This window comes from Engystomops pustulosus, chromosome 10 (genome assembly GCF_040894005.1).
Source record: "Engystomops pustulosus chromosome 10, aEngPut4.maternal, whole genome shotgun sequence".
Taxonomy (NCBI): Eukaryota; Metazoa; Chordata; class Amphibia; order Anura; family Leptodactylidae; genus Engystomops; species Engystomops pustulosus.
In genome coordinates this window covers 104,249,112-104,265,981 of record NC_092420.1, presented here as the reverse complement: position 1 = coordinate 104,265,981, position 16,870 = coordinate 104,249,112, and the positions used below count along the sequence as shown (strand labels likewise).

General features: G+C 49.5%; 1 protein-coding gene across 1 annotated transcript in view; it reads right to left on the bottom strand.

Annotated features, from left to right (window-relative positions):
* Positions 1 to 8,211: 8,211 nt before the first annotated feature.
* The window catches only part of ORC1 (origin recognition complex subunit 1), a 42,417-nt gene continuing 33,758 nt past the window's right edge, over positions 8,212 to 16,870 (bottom strand). Inside the window, exons 12-18 of the mRNA XM_072128909.1 lie at positions 14,507 to 14,678; positions 14,325 to 14,432; positions 13,730 to 13,879; positions 12,445 to 12,564; positions 11,647 to 11,813; positions 8,770 to 8,857; positions 8,212 to 8,499 (exon numbers count right to left, since the gene is read on the bottom strand). Coding sequence (XP_071985010.1) covers positions 8,305 to 8,499; positions 8,770 to 8,857; positions 11,647 to 11,813; positions 12,445 to 12,564; positions 13,730 to 13,879; positions 14,325 to 14,432; positions 14,507 to 14,678 — 1,000 coding nt within the window. The 3' untranslated portion in view covers positions 8,212 to 8,304. The remainder of the gene's footprint in view (positions 8,500 to 8,769; positions 8,858 to 11,646; positions 11,814 to 12,444; positions 12,565 to 13,729; positions 13,880 to 14,324; positions 14,433 to 14,506; positions 14,679 to 16,870) is intronic.

The window sequence follows — 16,870 nt, the reverse complement described above, 5'->3', positions numbered from 1 at the left end:
AGAGGGAGCAGAGCTGTGCGTGTCTACACAGAGAGGGAGCAGAGCTGTGCGTGTCTATACATAGAGGGAGCAGAGCTGTGTGTGTGTGTCTATACATAGACGGAGCAGAGCTGTGTGTGTGTCTATACATAGAGGGAGCAGAGCTGTGTGTGTGTGTGTCTATACATAGAGGGAGCAGAGCTGTGTGTGTGTGTCTATACATAGAGGGAGCAGAGCTGTGTGTGTCTATACATAGAGGGAGCAGAGCTGTGTGTGTGTCTATACATAGAGGGAGCAGAGCTGTGTGTGTCTATACATAGAGGGAGCAGAGCTGTGTGTGTGTGTGTGTCTATACATAGAGGGAGCAGAGCTGTGTGTGTGTGTGTGTGTGTGTGTGTCTATACATAGAGGGAGCAGAGCTGTGTGTGTGTGTGTGTGTGTGTGTGTGTGTGTGTATATATATATATATATATATATATATATATATATATATATATAGCAGAGGTCACCAGTCAGACCACATCCGCACTGCTCATACAAGAACATTCCTATGACTTTGGATAGAGACACAGGAGGGATGTCAGTGTCAGGGGACTACATTTTATTACACTATTTCTTCATAACTTCCTTATCCGATACATTCAGGCCTACTTGGAGAGCCACCAGTCTGACCCTGGATAAAGTGAAAGCGGATATTGAGCTGCAATACTATAGTCAGCCACTATATAGCTAGAGCGCTGTGGCCCCCATCATATATTGAAGTCCAGTGCTGCAGTAGGACATTATACATAGAAATGAAATGACTTTTCTGACTCATCCCGGGCCCCTGCTCAGTGTCTTAACCCCTTCAGGACACGGCCAGTTTGCAGCTTAAGGCTCCGCCCCATTTTTTGGATTCTGACTTGCGTCGCTTTATATGATTTGATCTGTTACTTATCAAAGCGATTCTGAGATTGTTTTTTCCCCACATGTTGCTCTACAATTTGTTCTAGCGCAGAGACCCCCCCCCCACATGTGGCCGTTACTTCTCCCGAGTGCAGAGACCCCCCACATGTGGCCGTTACCTCTCCCGAGTACAGAGACCCCCCCACATGTGGCCGTTACTTCTCCCGAGTGCAGAGACCCCCCCCCACAGGTGGCCGTTACTTCTCCCGAGTGCAGAGACCCCCCCACATGTGGCCGTTACCTCTCCCGAGTGCAGAGACCCCCCACATGTGGCCGTTACTTCTCCCGAGTGCAGAGACCCCCCACATGTGGCCGTTACCTCTCCCGAGTACAGAGACCCCCCACATGTGGCCGTTACCTCTCCCGAGTGCAGAGACCCCCCACATGTGGCCGTTACCCATCCCGAGTACAGAGACCCCCCACATGTGGCCGTTACCTCTCCCGAGTGCAGAGACCCCCCACATGTGTCCATTACTTCTCCCCAGTACAGAGACCCCCCACATGTGTCCATTACTTCTCCCCAGTACAGAGACCCCCCACATGTGTCCATTACTTCTCTCCAGTACAGAGACCCCCCACATGTGGCCGTTACTTCTCCCGAGTGCAGAGACCCCACACATGTGGCCGTTACCTCTCCCGAGTGCAGAGACCCCCCACATGTGTCCATTACTTCTCCCCAGTACAGAGACCCCCCACATGTGGCCATTACTTCTCCCGAGTGCAGAGACACCCCCCCCCCACATGTGGCCTTTACTTCTCCCGAGTGCAGAGACCCCCCACATGTGTCCATTACTTCTCCCGAGTGCAGAGACCCCCCACATGTGGCCGTTACTTCTCCCGAGTGCAGAGACCCCCCCCCACATGTGGCCGTTACTTCTCCCGAGTGCAGAGACCCCCCACATGTGTCCATTACTTCTCCCGAGTGCAGAGACCCCCCACATGTGTCCATTACTTCTCCCGAGTGCAGAGACCCCCCACATGTGTCCATTACTTCTCCCGAGTGCAGAGACCCCCCACATGTGGCCGTTACTTCTCCCGAGTGCAGAGACCCCCCACGTGTCCATTACTTCTCCCGAGTGCAGAGACCCCCCACATGTGGCCGTTACTTCTCCCGAGTGCAGAGACCCCCCACATGTGGCCGTTACCTCTCCCGAGTACAGAGACCCCCCATATGTGGCCGTTACCTCTCCCGAGTGCAGAGACCCCCCACATGTGGCCGTTACCTCTCCCGAGTGCAGAAACCCCCCACATGTGGCCGTTACCCATCCCGAGTACAGAGACCCCCCACATGTGGCCGTTACTTCTCCCGAGTGCAGAGACCCCCCACATGTGGCCGTTACTTCTCCCGAGTGCAGAAACCCCCCACATGTGACCGTTACTTCTCCCAAGTACAGAGACCCCCCACATGTGGCCGTTACTTCTCCCGAGTGCAGAGACCCCCCACATGTGGCCGTTACCTCTCCCGAGTGCAGAGACCCCCCACATGTGTCCATTACTTCTCCCCAGTACAGAGACCCCCCACATGTGGCCATTACTTCTCCCGGTGCAGAGACCCCCCACATGTGGCCATTACTTCTCCCCAGTACAGAGACCCCCCACATGTGGCCGTTACTTCTCCCGAGTGCAGAGACCCCCCACATGTGGCCGTTACTTCTCCCGAGTGCAGAAACCCCCCACATGTGACCGTTACTTCTCCCAAGTACAGAGACCCCCCACATGTGGCCGTTACTTCTCCCGAGTGCAGAGACCCCCCACATGTGGCCGTTACCTCTCCCGAGTGCAGAGACCCCCCACATGTGTCCATTACTTCTCCCCAGTACAGAGACCCCCCACATGTGGCCATTACTTCTCCCGGTGCAGAGACCCCCCACATGTGGCCATTACTTCTCCCGAGTGCAGAGACCCCCCCCCCCCCACATGTGGCCTTTACTTCTCCCGAGTGCAGAGACCCCCCACATGTGTCCATTACTTCTCCCGAGTGCAGAGACCCCCCACATGTGGCCGTTACTTCTCCCGAGCGCAGAGACCCCCCCCCCACATGTGGCCGTTACTTCTCCCGAGTGCAGAGACCCCCCCACATGTGGCCGTTACCTCTCCCGAGTGCAGAGACCCCCCACATGTGGCCGTTACTTCTCCCGAGTGCAGAGACCCCCCACATGTGGCCGTTACCTCTCCCGAGTGCAGAGACCCCCCACATGTGGCCGTTACCTCTCCCCAGTACAGAGACCCCCCACATGTGGCCGTTACTTCTCCTGAGGGCAGAGACCCCCCCACATGTGGCCGTTACTTCTCCCCAGTACAGAGACCCCCCACATGTGGCCGTTACCCATCCCGAGTACAGAGACCCCCCACATGTGGCCGTTACTTCTCCCGAGTGCAGAGACCCCCCCACATGTGCCCGTTACTTCTCCCGAGTGCAGAGACCCCCACCGCATGTGTCCATTACTTCTCCCGAGTACAGAGACCCCCCACATGTGGCTGTTACTACTCTCGAGTGCAGAGACCCCCACCGCATGTGTCCATTACTTCTCCCGAGTACAGAGACCCCCCACATGTGGCTGTTACTACTCTCGAGTGCAGAGACCCCCACATGTGGCCGTTACTTCTCCCGAGTACAGAGACCCCCCACATGTGGCCGTTACTTCTCCCCAGTACAGAGACCCCCCACATGTGGCCGTTACTTCTCTCGAGTGCAGAGACCCCCACATGTGGCCGTTACTTCTCCCGAGTACAGAGACCCCCCCCCCACATGTGGCCGTTACTTCTCCCGAGTGCAGAGACCCCCCCACATGTGGCCGTTACTTCTCCCCAGTACAGAGACTCCCCACATGTGGCCGTTACTTCTCCCCAGTACAGAGACCCCCCACACGTGGCCGTTACTTCTCTCGAGTGCAGAGACCCCCCCCCCCCACATGTGGCCGTTACTTCTCCCGAGTGCAGAGACCCCCCACATGTGGCCGTTACTTCTCCCGAGTGCAGAGACCCCCACCGCATGTGTCCATTACTTCTCCCGAGTACAGAGACCCCCCACATGTGGCTGTTACTACTCTCGAGTGCAGAGACCCCCACCGCATGTGTCCATTACTTCTCCCGAGTACAGAGACCCCCCACATGTGGCTGTTACTACTCTCGAGTGCAGAGACCCCCACATGTGGCCGTTACTTCTCCCGAGTACAGAGACCCCCCACATGTGGCCGTTACTTCTCCCCAGTACAGAGACCCCCCACATGTGGCCGTTACTTCTCTCGAGTGCAGAGACCCCCACATGTGGCCGTTACTTCTCCCGAGTACAGAGACCCCCCCCCCACATGTGGCCGTTACTTCTCCCGAGTGCAGAGACCCCCCCACATGTGGCCGTTACTTCTCCCCAGTACAGAGACTCCCCACATGTGGCCGTTACTTCTCCCCAGTACAGAGACCCCCCACACGTGGCCGTTACTTCTCTCGAGTGCAGAGACCCCCCCCCCCCCACATGTGGCCGTTACTTCTCCCGAGTGCAGAGACCCCCCACATGTGGCCGTTACTTCTCCCGAGTGCAGAGACCCCCCACATGTGGCCGTTACTTCTCCCCAGTACAGAGACCCCCCCCCCACATGTGGCCGTTACTTCTCCCCAGTACAGAGACCCCCCACATGTGGCCGTTACTTCTCCCGAGTGCAGAGACCCCCCCACATGTGGCCGTTACTTCTCCCCAGTACAGAGACCCCCCCCCCCACAGGTGGCCGTTACTTCTCCCCAGTACAGAGACCCCCCACATGTGGCCGTTACTTCTCTCGAGTGCAGAGACCCCCACATGTGGCCGTTACTTCTCCCGAGTACAGAGACCCCCCCCCCACATGTGGCCGTTACTTCTCCCGAGTGCAGAGACCCCCCACATGTGGCCGTTACTTCTCCCGAGTGCAGAGACCCCCCCACATGTGGCCGTTACTTCTCCCCAGTACAGAGACTCCCCACATGTGGCCGTTACTTCTCCCCAGTACAGAGACCCCCCACACGTGGCCGTTACTTCTCTCGAGTGCAGAGACCCCCCCCCCCCCACATGTGGCCGTTACTTCTCCCGAGTGCAGAGACCCCCCACATGTGGCCGTTACTTCTCCCGAGTGCAGAGACCCCCCACATGTGGCCGTTACTTCTCCCCAGTACAGAGACCCCCCCCCCACATGTGGCCGTTACTTCTCCCCAGTACAGAGACCCCCCACACGTGGCCGTTACTTCTCTCGAGTGCAGAGACCCCCCCCCCCAAATGTGGCCGTTACTTCTCCCGAGTGCAGAGACCCCCCACATGTGGCCGTTACTTCTCCCGAGTGCAGAGACCCCCCACATGTGGCCGTTACTTCTCCCCAGTACAGAGACCCCCCCCCCACATGTGGCCGTTACTTCTCCCGAGTGCAGAGACCCCCCACATGTGGCCGTTACTTCTCCCCAGTACAGAGACCCCCCCCCCACATGTGGCCGTTACTTCTCCCCAGTACAGAGACCCCCCCACATGTGGCCGTTACTTCTCCCCAGTACAGAGACCCCCCACACGTGGCTGTTACTTCTCTCGAGTGCAGAGACCCCCCCCCCCCCCAAATGTGGCCGTTACTTCTTCCGAGTTCAGAGACCCCCCACATGTGGCCGTTACTTGTGTTATGGGGCACAGCGAGGCTCAGGAGGGAAGGAGGGACCTGCAGCTGCCAGGATTTTAGTTTCCTCTTTGCCTCCTTTTGTAGGATATATAATTTTCTCTTTTTTGTTATTGGGGTCATGTGACGGCATTTTTTTTGCGGGATGAGATGTTATGTCCAGTGTTACCATTTTGGGGTCGGTTTCTCCTATTGTTGAAAATTTAGGAACTTTTTGGAGGGCAGGAGTAGAAAAGCATCAATTCTGTACTGGTTTTTTTTTTTTGTGTTCCCCATATATCCTGAGATCTTTATTCTATGGGGCGATACGATTACGGGGACCGGACTTATTCAAATATTTTTTCTTATCTTTTACTAAATTTGTCAAATAAAACCCTAATGTGGGGAAATCTCTCATTTTTGCATCGCCGTCTTCCAAGTGGCAGAACATTGTGACTTTTTTGGAGCTGGTTGGTGGCTTGTGTTTTGCAGGACATGTTGTACTTTGCACCAGGATCATTCTGGAGTACAACATGTTTTTTTATCACTTATTTTTGCGGGATTCAATAGGTAAAAATCATAATCTTTTTTTTACGGTGATCATCGTGCGGGTTCTTTATTTACTGTTATTCTACGGGTTGTTACGGACGCGCTGATGCTATATATGTGGGGTTTCTGTTATGATTTACTTTTTTTTGCGTTATATTTCTCTTTACATGTTATGGGCTTATGGGCATGTTTATTGATTTTTTATTGAATAACTTTTTTTATTTAACCATTTCCACCCTGGGACATGAATCATCTGATTGCTTGTTCATGATAACCCTGATGTATAGCCGGGTATAGCCAGCCTATGCACACGTCACAGACGCCATCTTTCAGGCATCTCTGGGGTCCTAATCGCACCCCAGGGTTGCCATGGCAACAATTGGCGCCCCAACACCAACCCCCCCCCCCCCCCCCCGAAAACGGCGCGGGGGAAAGGCAAGTTAAATGCCACAGTCGCGCTGACCACGGCATTTAACAGGTTAAACAACCGCGCCCTGGGGCCCACTCTGACCGCGGGCGTTACCCAGGGATGTCAGCGGTAGATTATCTCGACTTCCCGCGACCCCCAACGCCGGCTCCAGTGCAGAGCCGAACCGGAATAGTCTCCCTGCCATAGCCCTACGGCTCTGAGCGCGAAGGGGTTTTGGCTTGAAACAAGTTGGGGGTCTCAGTGATGGGACCCCCACAGACCACGCCCCCCTAGATGACTGCAGCAGACAGTAGCGTATGTGCGGGCTGCCCCATTGATCTCTATGGAGCCGGCGGGGATTGCTGAGCGCAGAACTTGGCAATCAAAGTCAGCCCAAGCATGTGCGATCGCCCGCTGCAGTCACCTCGGGGTGCGACAGGGGTACATCAGAACCCCCCCCCTCCCCCATGATCTGTGTCCCATAACTGGGATCCCAACCCATCAACAAGTTAGGACCCAATGTGCCTTGTGGGAAAAGCCCTTTAATGAGAACCTGTCACTAGCAGCCCCTCAGATGCCCCTTCTATAGCACCTAGAAACATGCTTCAGGTGTCATATTAAAAGGTAAGGCTCTCATCTTTCAGATGACATCAGGCTCATGACAGAACCAGTGCTAAAGGTCCAGTGCCGTCTGCATAACCCGGCTGATCAATGAGATTCTCATCTGTAATATGGCACCAGCATGTTTCTAGATGCTATAGAACAGAAGATCGGGGCTCATAGATCCAGGCACCAGGACTGTGGCGTCTTCTTCTACCCTGTTTCCCCGAAAATAAGACAGTGTCTTATATTAATTTTTGCTCCTAATGAGGTACTAGGTCTTATTTTCAGGGGATGTCTAATTTTTCCACGAACAAGAATTGACATTAACAAAAAAATTCTATTTCTCGAACATCCTTATGACTCTCCAAACTCTGAATTTCCTGCTGTATTTCTTGTGACTCCATTTCTATTAGAATCATTTGCCACAATCTCTCATGTTTAGTAAAATCACTTTCCATACATGACCCTTCTTATCCCTTGTAGCTGCTGGTATCACATTTGCAGCACAACAGCCGGGATTTATTTCCATGAATTCTTCCCCATGTCACAACCTTCTGCAGCATCTAAAAGATTTCCATATACTAATGTATGGCGTGAGGGGGGCTGTAGCAATGACTGATGCTAGGTCTTATTTTCAGGGGAGGCCTTATATTTCTAAGCTAGAACAAAATTGTACTAGGTCTTATTTTTGGGGGATGTCTTATTTTAGGGGAAACAGGGTATTTGTTATCCATGGCCTCCTTCCTTCAACTTTTATAATTATGTTAATGCGACAGAAGGGATCTGGTTTTTAACCAGAGCCAGTGTGTGCTGTAATTTCACAGGCTGCTACACTAGCCCCTCCCACTGAGATTACAGCAGGCAGAGGGAGCAGTGCCTAGATGGAGACAGTGTAACAGCCTGTGAAGCTACAGCACAGAGAGGCTCTTATGCTCATTAGAATAATTTTAAAAGGTTTTTTTTTTTTTTTCCAGAGAGGAGCTAGTGAATAACGAATATTAGAGGGTTATTAGAGATTCCCACAGTCCCAGTGCCCGGCTCTAGGAGCAAGTGTCCCTGGTTTGATGGTAGATTTCCTTGAACTTGGATTCAAGACTTTTAATACAATTAAAAAAATCCCAATAAAAGACATAGAAATCTTTATTATAAATAACCATAAAACGGGGTTAAATATAGGTCAGCGATTTAAAACATACACACGACTATTGGGCGTCTTCAGTCCTCTCGGAGGGCGTACAGGATATCGTCCTGGCTGACATTGATCCTCACCCGCAGGTACAGGTCATTCCTGCAGGACTCCACCAGGAGAAGACGGGAGGCCCCGAGTCTCAAACACACGGCCATGGTCTCCGACATGGAGGGGGGCTGCACCCCCTCTATCCTGCACAGCGCAACGTACTGGAGGTAGATCTGCAAGACAACGATGGTAAGTATCTGTCCAAACCAGTGCTAAATAGAGACGCAGAAAGTTCTATAAGGGAACGGTGAGGATCCGACTTCTGGGACCCCAAAAATCTGGAGAAAGGGGGTACTGCCCTAGAGATACCAGAACACACATCCAGGCAATTGAATGTTGCAGCAGGACAAATGCTTGTCCTGCCGATTCCCATTAAAGAGAACTGGACTCCCATTTTCGGGATTGCGGGACCAATAACCTGGTTATACCCTTTAAGAGATCACCTGCTGTAGTGTAGCTTCTTCCAGGCCGGATCTTCTAAATTCAGCAATGACAGATTTTAGGAAAGCCTGCTCCTGCATAGAGGCGCTCCTGAGGGGACACACACAAGGGGTAATTAGCCTGGTGCTATCACCAGTGATGAGACACGTCTAGGATAAGGCATTATAAGAGACTGTAGGGAGACTGCAGCTGCAATACCCCATACAGTCACTGCACACCATGTGGCGCTGTTCTACAATTAGTCTTCACCAACAGATGTTTATAAACTATGCAGGGGGGGGGGGGCCCAACATTTAGTCCGAGGGCCGCAGGGGGGGCGCAACATTCAGTCCGAGGGCCGCAGGGGGGGCGCAACATTCAGTCCGAGGGCCGCAGGGGGGGGGGGGGGGGCGCAACATTCAGTCCGAGGGCCGCAGGGGGGGCGCAACATTCAGTCCGAGGGCCGCAGGGGGAGTGCACCGCACTACATGTACAGGAATATAACTACTATAATACTGCCCCCTATGTACAGGAATATAACTACTATAATACTGCCCCCTATGTACAGGAATATAACTACTATAATACTGCCCCCTATGTACAGGAATATAACTACTATAATACTGCCCCCTATGTACAAGAATATAACTACTATAATACTGCCCCCTATGTACAAGAATATAACTACTATAATACTGCCCCCTATGTACAAGAATATAACTACTATAATACTGCCCCCTATGTACAGGAATATAACTACTATAATACTGCCCCCTATGCACAATATAACTACTATAATACTGCCCCCCATGTACAGGAATATAACTACTATAATACTGCCCCCTATGTACAGGAATATAACTGCTATAATACTGCCCCCTATGTACAGGAATATAACTACTATAATACTGCCCCCTATGTACAAGAATATAACTACTATAATACTGCCCCCTATGTACAGGAATATAACTACTATAATACTGCCCCCTATGTACAAGAATATAACTACTATAATACTGCCCCCTATGTACAGGAATATAACTACTATAATACTGCCTCCTATGTACAGGAATATAACTACTATAATACTGCCCCCTATGTACAAGAATATAACTACTATAATACTGCCCCCTATGTACAAGAATATAACTACTATAATACTGCCCCCTATGTACAGGAATATAACTACTATAATACTGCCCCTATGTACAGGAATATAACTACTATAATACTGCCCCCTATGTACAAGAATATAACTACTATAATACTGCCCCCTATGTACAGGAATATAACTACTATAATACTGCCCCCTATGTACAAGAATATAACTACTATAATACTGCCCCCTATGTACAGGAATATAACTACTATAATACTGCCTCCTATGTACAGGAATATAACTACTATAATACTGCCCCCTATGTACAAGAATATAACTACTATAATACTGCCCCCTATGTACAGGAATATAACTACTATAATACTGCCCCCTATGTACAAGAATATAACTACTATAATACTGCCCCCTATGTACAGGAATATAACTACTATAATACTGCCTCCTATGTACAGGAATATAACTACTATAATACTGCCCCCTATGTACAAGAATATAACTACTATAATACTGCCCCCTATGTACAAGAATATAACTACTATAATACTGCCCCCTATGTACAGGAATATAACTACTATAATACTGCCCCTATGTACAGGAATATAACTACTATAATACTGCCCCCTATGTACAAGAATATAACTACTATAATACTGCCCCCTATGTACAGGTATATAACTACTATAATACTGCCCCCTATGTACAAGAATATAACTACTATAATACTGCCCTCTATGTACAGGAATATAACTACTATAATACTGCCCCCTATGTACAGGAATATAACTACTATAATACTGCCCCCTATGTACAAGAATATAACTACTATAATACTGCCCCCTATGTACAGGAATATAACTACTATAATACTGCCCCTATGTACAGGAATATAACTACTATAATACTGCCTCCTATGTACAGGAATATAACTACTATAATACTGCCCCCTATGTACAAGAATATAACTACTATAATACTGCCCCCTATGTACAAGAATATAACTACTATAATACTGCCCCCTATGTACAGGAATATAACTACTATAATACTGCCCCTATGTACAGGAATATAACTACTATAATACTGCCCCCTATGTACAAGAATATAACTACTATAATACTGCCCCCTATGTACAGGTATATAACTACTATAATACTGCCCCCTATGTACAAGAATATAACTACTATAATACTGCCCTCTATGTACAGGAATATAACTACTATAATACTGCCCCCTATGTACAAGAATATAACTACTATAATACTGCCCCCTATGTACAGGAATATAACTACTATAATACTGCCCCTATGTACAGGAATATAACTACTATATGTCTGCTACGCCTTTCCCACATAGTAAACTCCTCCCCCAGTCCTCCTCCTCCCCCCCCAGTCAGTCCGGTGAGGCCAGTCGCGCGCGTCATGCGGCAGTCACCACCCCTAAACCCTAACCCTCATGAATACGAAGTGGTCCGGCGTTTGTAGTGTACAGTGATTTCGGATAGCGCTCGCGGTGTAACATTGCTGCGTCTGTTGTAGCACCAGGAGCAGATGACTTCAGTGACCTCTCCCGGTGCGGGCTTTGAGGGTCCTCTGTTAGGAGCTTTATATATCCTATGAATAACCTCCAATATTTGGGGTCTGGCTACCTGAACCCCTGACGCCAATAGCGAGGATGTTAGGGGGTCATCTGCTGTGATCATCATTGGGTCCTCGGAGCGCACTGCTCAGGAGGTGAAGGCAGAGGGTAACATCTCAAGTCTTATAACCCTAGAGGTAAGTACCTGATCGCCATGACGTAAGGCGAGGAGAACATCTCATCCAGGGCCTCCATGACGTGAGGCATTCTCACCAGGGACGCTTCTCCCTTCTTGGCGGAGAACTCGCAGATCTCTGTGGCTCTACGGCAGATGTCCAGACAGCGGCGCGCATCACCGGACAGCGCCGCCACCTGACGAGAGGCAAGAAGCAGTGCAAAGCTTACAGACACGAGACTGGCAGGCCTCAGAGGGAACCTGTCAGCAGGCTTTATCCCACCAACCAGCAGCCTCAGGCAGGGATGACAGGTCCTTTCTAGGATTCCTGCTTTTATGTGAAACATTACCCGCTCACCTATATAAAAATCTACCCAAAGTCAGGAAAATCTGACTCGTTTTCACATAAGATGTGTCCTGTTTAGTGGTTGCAGGGTAATGGCATCTCATCTCTCCAATGACATCAGGCTGATGGTTTCGTGAGCTACAGAGATGCAAACAGCTAAAGACAAAGCTGCAGAAAAAATAGACAGGAACTGGATCCTCACATTCTCTCCGGTTCTGTAGACCTAGATGTGATCTTTAAGATGACACCAGGGGCATCTTTCTAGGTCCTACAGAACAGAAGACACAAGAAGTGACACTGCACCACTAAACTTGACTCATCTCATGTGAAAATGTGGTGAGAAGAATTAGATTTGCCCGAGTTTGGGGGGAGATTATTATTATTATTGGGACCTGCAAGCCGAGACTCGATCCCCAACTCAAAACCCTGAGACTTGAAAAGGTTTGAGGATGTAAAGTGACCCCAGAGGCCGAGCTACTTACCTTCCTGGACACGAGCTGGATGGCATCGTCCTCCAACGCCTTGATGTGATTCAGTCTGGACGTTATGATCTGCTGCAGCTGCTTGTGCGTGTACGGCTGGAACGACATTCTGGTCAGCCCCTAAAAAGAAAGACACCGACAATTGGGGTCAGTCCCATAAATGGGAATAAAAAGGACCCGAAATGTGTACTACAAGAAATCCATATCTATGCACGGCCCCGGGACAGGTATACACAGATATCCCGAGCCCCGGGACAGGTATACGCAGATATCCCGAGCCCCGGGACAGGTATACACAGATATCCCGAGCCCCGGTGCAGGTATACACAGATATCCCGAGCCCCGGGACAGGTATACGCAGATATCCCGAGCCCCGGGACAGGTATACACAGATATCCCGAGCCCCGGTGCAGGTATACACAGATATCCCGAGCCTTGGTGCAGGTATACGCAGATATCCCGAGCCCCGGCACAGGTATACGCAGATATCCCGAGCCCCGGGACAGGTATACGCAGATATCCCGAGCCCCGGTGCAGGTATACGCAGATATCCCGAGCCTCGGTGCAGGTATACACAGATATCCCGAGCCTCGGTGCAGGTATACACAGATATCCCGAGCCCCGGTGCAGGTATACACAGATATCCCGAGCCCCGGGACAGGTATACACAGATATCCCGAGCCCCGGTGCAGGTATACGCAGATATCCCGAGCCCCGATGCAGGTATACGCAGATATCCCGAGCCCCGGTGCAGGTATACGCAGATATCCCGAGCCCCGGCACAGGTATACGCAGATATCCCGAGCCCCGGGACAGGTATACGCAGATATCCCGAGCCCCGGGACAGGTATACGCAGATATCCCGAGCCCCGGGACAGGTATACGCAGATATCCCGAGCCCCGGGACAGGTATACGCAGATATCCCGAGCCCCGGGACAGGTATACGCAGATATCCCGAGCCCCGGGACAGGTATACGCAGATATCCCGAGCCCCGGGACAGGTATACGCAGATATCCCGAGCCCCGGGACAGGTATACGCAGATATCCCGAGCCCCGGGACAGGTATACGCAGATATCCCGAGCCCCGGGACAGGTATACGCAGATATCCCGAGCCCCGGGACAGGTATACGCAGATATCCCGAGCCCCGGGACAGGTATACGCAGATATCCCGAGCCCCGGGACAGGTATACGGTCGCCCATGTCTGGGACACAGGTGATACTTTTACCATTATATCTGTGGCTGATGAGTGAGGAATAAATGTAATCAGTAACGTTTCCTACCAGTCGGCTGGCGACACGATTCATCATGATCCTTTCCGGCAGATCCATGGTGTTGGCGATGGCGAGGACAATGAGTTTTGCGTGTTTCCTTGTGGGCCAGTCAAACAAACTGTACATAACATTCTGCTTCCTGGTCCAAAGCAGGTCCAGCTGCGGAGCAGAATAAAGATGGTACCAAACCATCAGAATGCTGCAAAACCCATCATTTCCACACAAAAGTAAACTTTTTGCTATTACATTTTGTATAAAGCTTAAATCGTACTGCATATGCTCCATTCCTGACAAGCAGGGCAAGAGACTATTGGCTGCCGTGCAGTGTACAGAGGGTCACTACATAGACACCTGGCTGTAGGGAGAGTGACTGAGCATGCACGTCCACCATCTTTCATCTCAGTAGTGGGACACGCACCCACCATTCTATACAAGCAAATATACAATGTAACCCTTGACCACGAATTTGTAAAAAGTTTAAGGGGTTTTCCGTCATTCTGTCTGCAGTTAATCTGCCATGGGACAAGTTTGTAAAACTTCCACACCTAATAGGGGTGTGAACATGCGACATAACATGAGTGTCCAGAGACGGGATGATCCGCACCTCATCCACCAGTAACACGGTGGTCTCCCTGTTTGAGGCCGCTGTACTGAACCTCCTCTCCAGTAGTGCAGCCGCGTGGTCCGCAGTGGCCTTCTGCCCCGTCAGAAGCTGGAATAAGACAAGTGTCACAATGTATGGAGGAACTGACGCACAATGTAACCCTAATGCTACAATGTTCCCACCTTTAATATTTGCACAAAAGCCTGATGGGGGTCCGTCAGCTTCATGCCATTGACTTCAATGAAGTGGAATGAGGGCAGATCCTCGTCCTCCACTGCCGTCTGCAGACTGCGGATCACTTCATGGACGGTGGCGGTTTTCCCTGTGCCCGGCACACCGGATATGTACATGCAGCTGGAAAGTATAGGAAACTCATGGTAACAACTCGGGAGCCGGGCAGCCGCTGCAGCATAAGCCCCAGGCCAGCGTTTCTCAGCCTGTGGGTCGCGTTCCTATTGCGTTTTTGCCACGATCCGGAGTATAACGTGTGATAACTCACTGCTTGAGGACCTTCCTGCTGTATACAGGGGAAGCTTGAGGACCTGTGGTGATGTCATCATCACATGACCCTCTGGCTCCTCCTCTATACAGACTCCCGCGGAACAGACTGCTCTGCTCACAGGGGCAGGAGGAGGGGCAAAACTGGGGGCAGGAGGATGGGGACACACCAAAACTGGAGACGGGAGAAGGGGCAAAACTGGAGACGGGAGAAGGGGCAAAACTGGAGACGGGAGAAGGGGCAAAACTGGAGACGGGAGAAGGGGCAAAACTGGAGACGGGAGAAGGGGCAAAACGGGAGAAGGGGCAAAACTGGAGACGGAAGGGGGGGGGGGGCTAGAATAGGGGGCAGGAGGGGAAGCACTAAAACTGGGGCAGCAAATGGAGGAACCAAAACTGGGGGAGGGGGGACAGTATTATAGTAGTTATAATCCTGTACATAGGGGGCAGTATTATAGTAGTTATATTCCTGTACATAGGGGGCAGTATTATAGTAGTTATATTCTTGTACATAGGGGCAGTATTATAGTAGTTATATTCCTGTACATAGGGGGCAGTATTATAGTAGTTATATTCTTGTACATAGGGGGCAGTATTATAGTAGTTATATTCCTGTACATAGGGGGCAGTATTATAGTAGTTATATTCCTGTACATAGGGGGCAGTATTATAGTAGTTATATTCTTGTACATAGGGGGCAGTATTATAGTAGTTATATTCCTGTACATAGGGGGCAGTATTATAGTAGTTATATTCTTGTACATGGGGAGCAGTATTATAGTAGTTATATTCTTGTACAAAGGGGGCAGTATTATAGTAGTTATATTCTTGTACATAGGGGGCAGTATTATAGTAGTTATATTCCTGTACATAGGGGGCAGTATTATAGTAGTTATATTCTTGTACATAGGGGGCAGTATTATAGTAGTTATATACCTGTACATAGGGGGCAGTATTATAGTAGTTATATACCTGTACATAGGGGGCAGTATTATAGTAGTTATATTCCTGTACATAGGGGGCAGTATTATAGTAGTTATATTCCTGTACATAGGGGGCAGTATTATAGTAGTTATATTCTTGTACATAGGGGGCAGTATTATAGTAGTTATATTCCTGTACATAGGGAGCAGTATTATAGTAGTTATATTCCTGTACACAGGGGGCAGTATTATAGTAGTTATATTCCTGTACATAGGGGGCAGTATTATAGTAGTTATATTCCTGTACACAGGGGGCAGTAACATAGTAGTTATATTCCTGTACATAGGGGCAGTATTATAGTAGTTATATTCCTGTACATAGGGGGCAGTATTATAGTAGTTATATTCTTGTACATAGGGGGCAGTATTATAGTAGTTATATTCCTGTACATAGGGGGCAGTATTATAGTAGTTATATACCTGTACATAGGGGGCAGTATTATAGTAGTTATATTCCTGTACATAGGGGGCAGTATTATAGTAGTTATATTCTTGTACATAGGGGGCAGTATTATAGTAGTTATATTCCTGTACATAGGGAGCAGTATTATAGTAGTTATATTCCTGTACACAGGGGGCAGTATTATAGTAGTTATATTCCTGTACATAGGGGGCAGTATTATAGTAGTTATATTCTTGTACATAGGGGGCAGTATTATAGTAGTTATATTCTTGTACATAGGGGGCAGTATTATAGTAGTTATATTCCTGTACATAGGGGGCAGTATTATAGTAGTTATATTCTTGTACATAGGGGGCAGTATTATAGTAGTTATATTCTTGTACACAGGGGGCAGTATTATAGTAGTTATATTCTTGTACATAGGAGGCAGTAACATAGTAGTTATATTCTTGTACATAGGGGGCAGTATTATAGTAGTTATATTCCTGTACATAGGGGGCAGTATTATAGTAGTTATATTCTTGTACATAGGGGGCAGTATTATAGTAGTTATATTCTTGTACATAGGGGGCAGTATTATAGTAGTTATATTCTTGTACATAGGGGGCAGTATTATAGTAGTTATATTCCTGTACATAGGGGGCAGTATTATAGTAGTTATA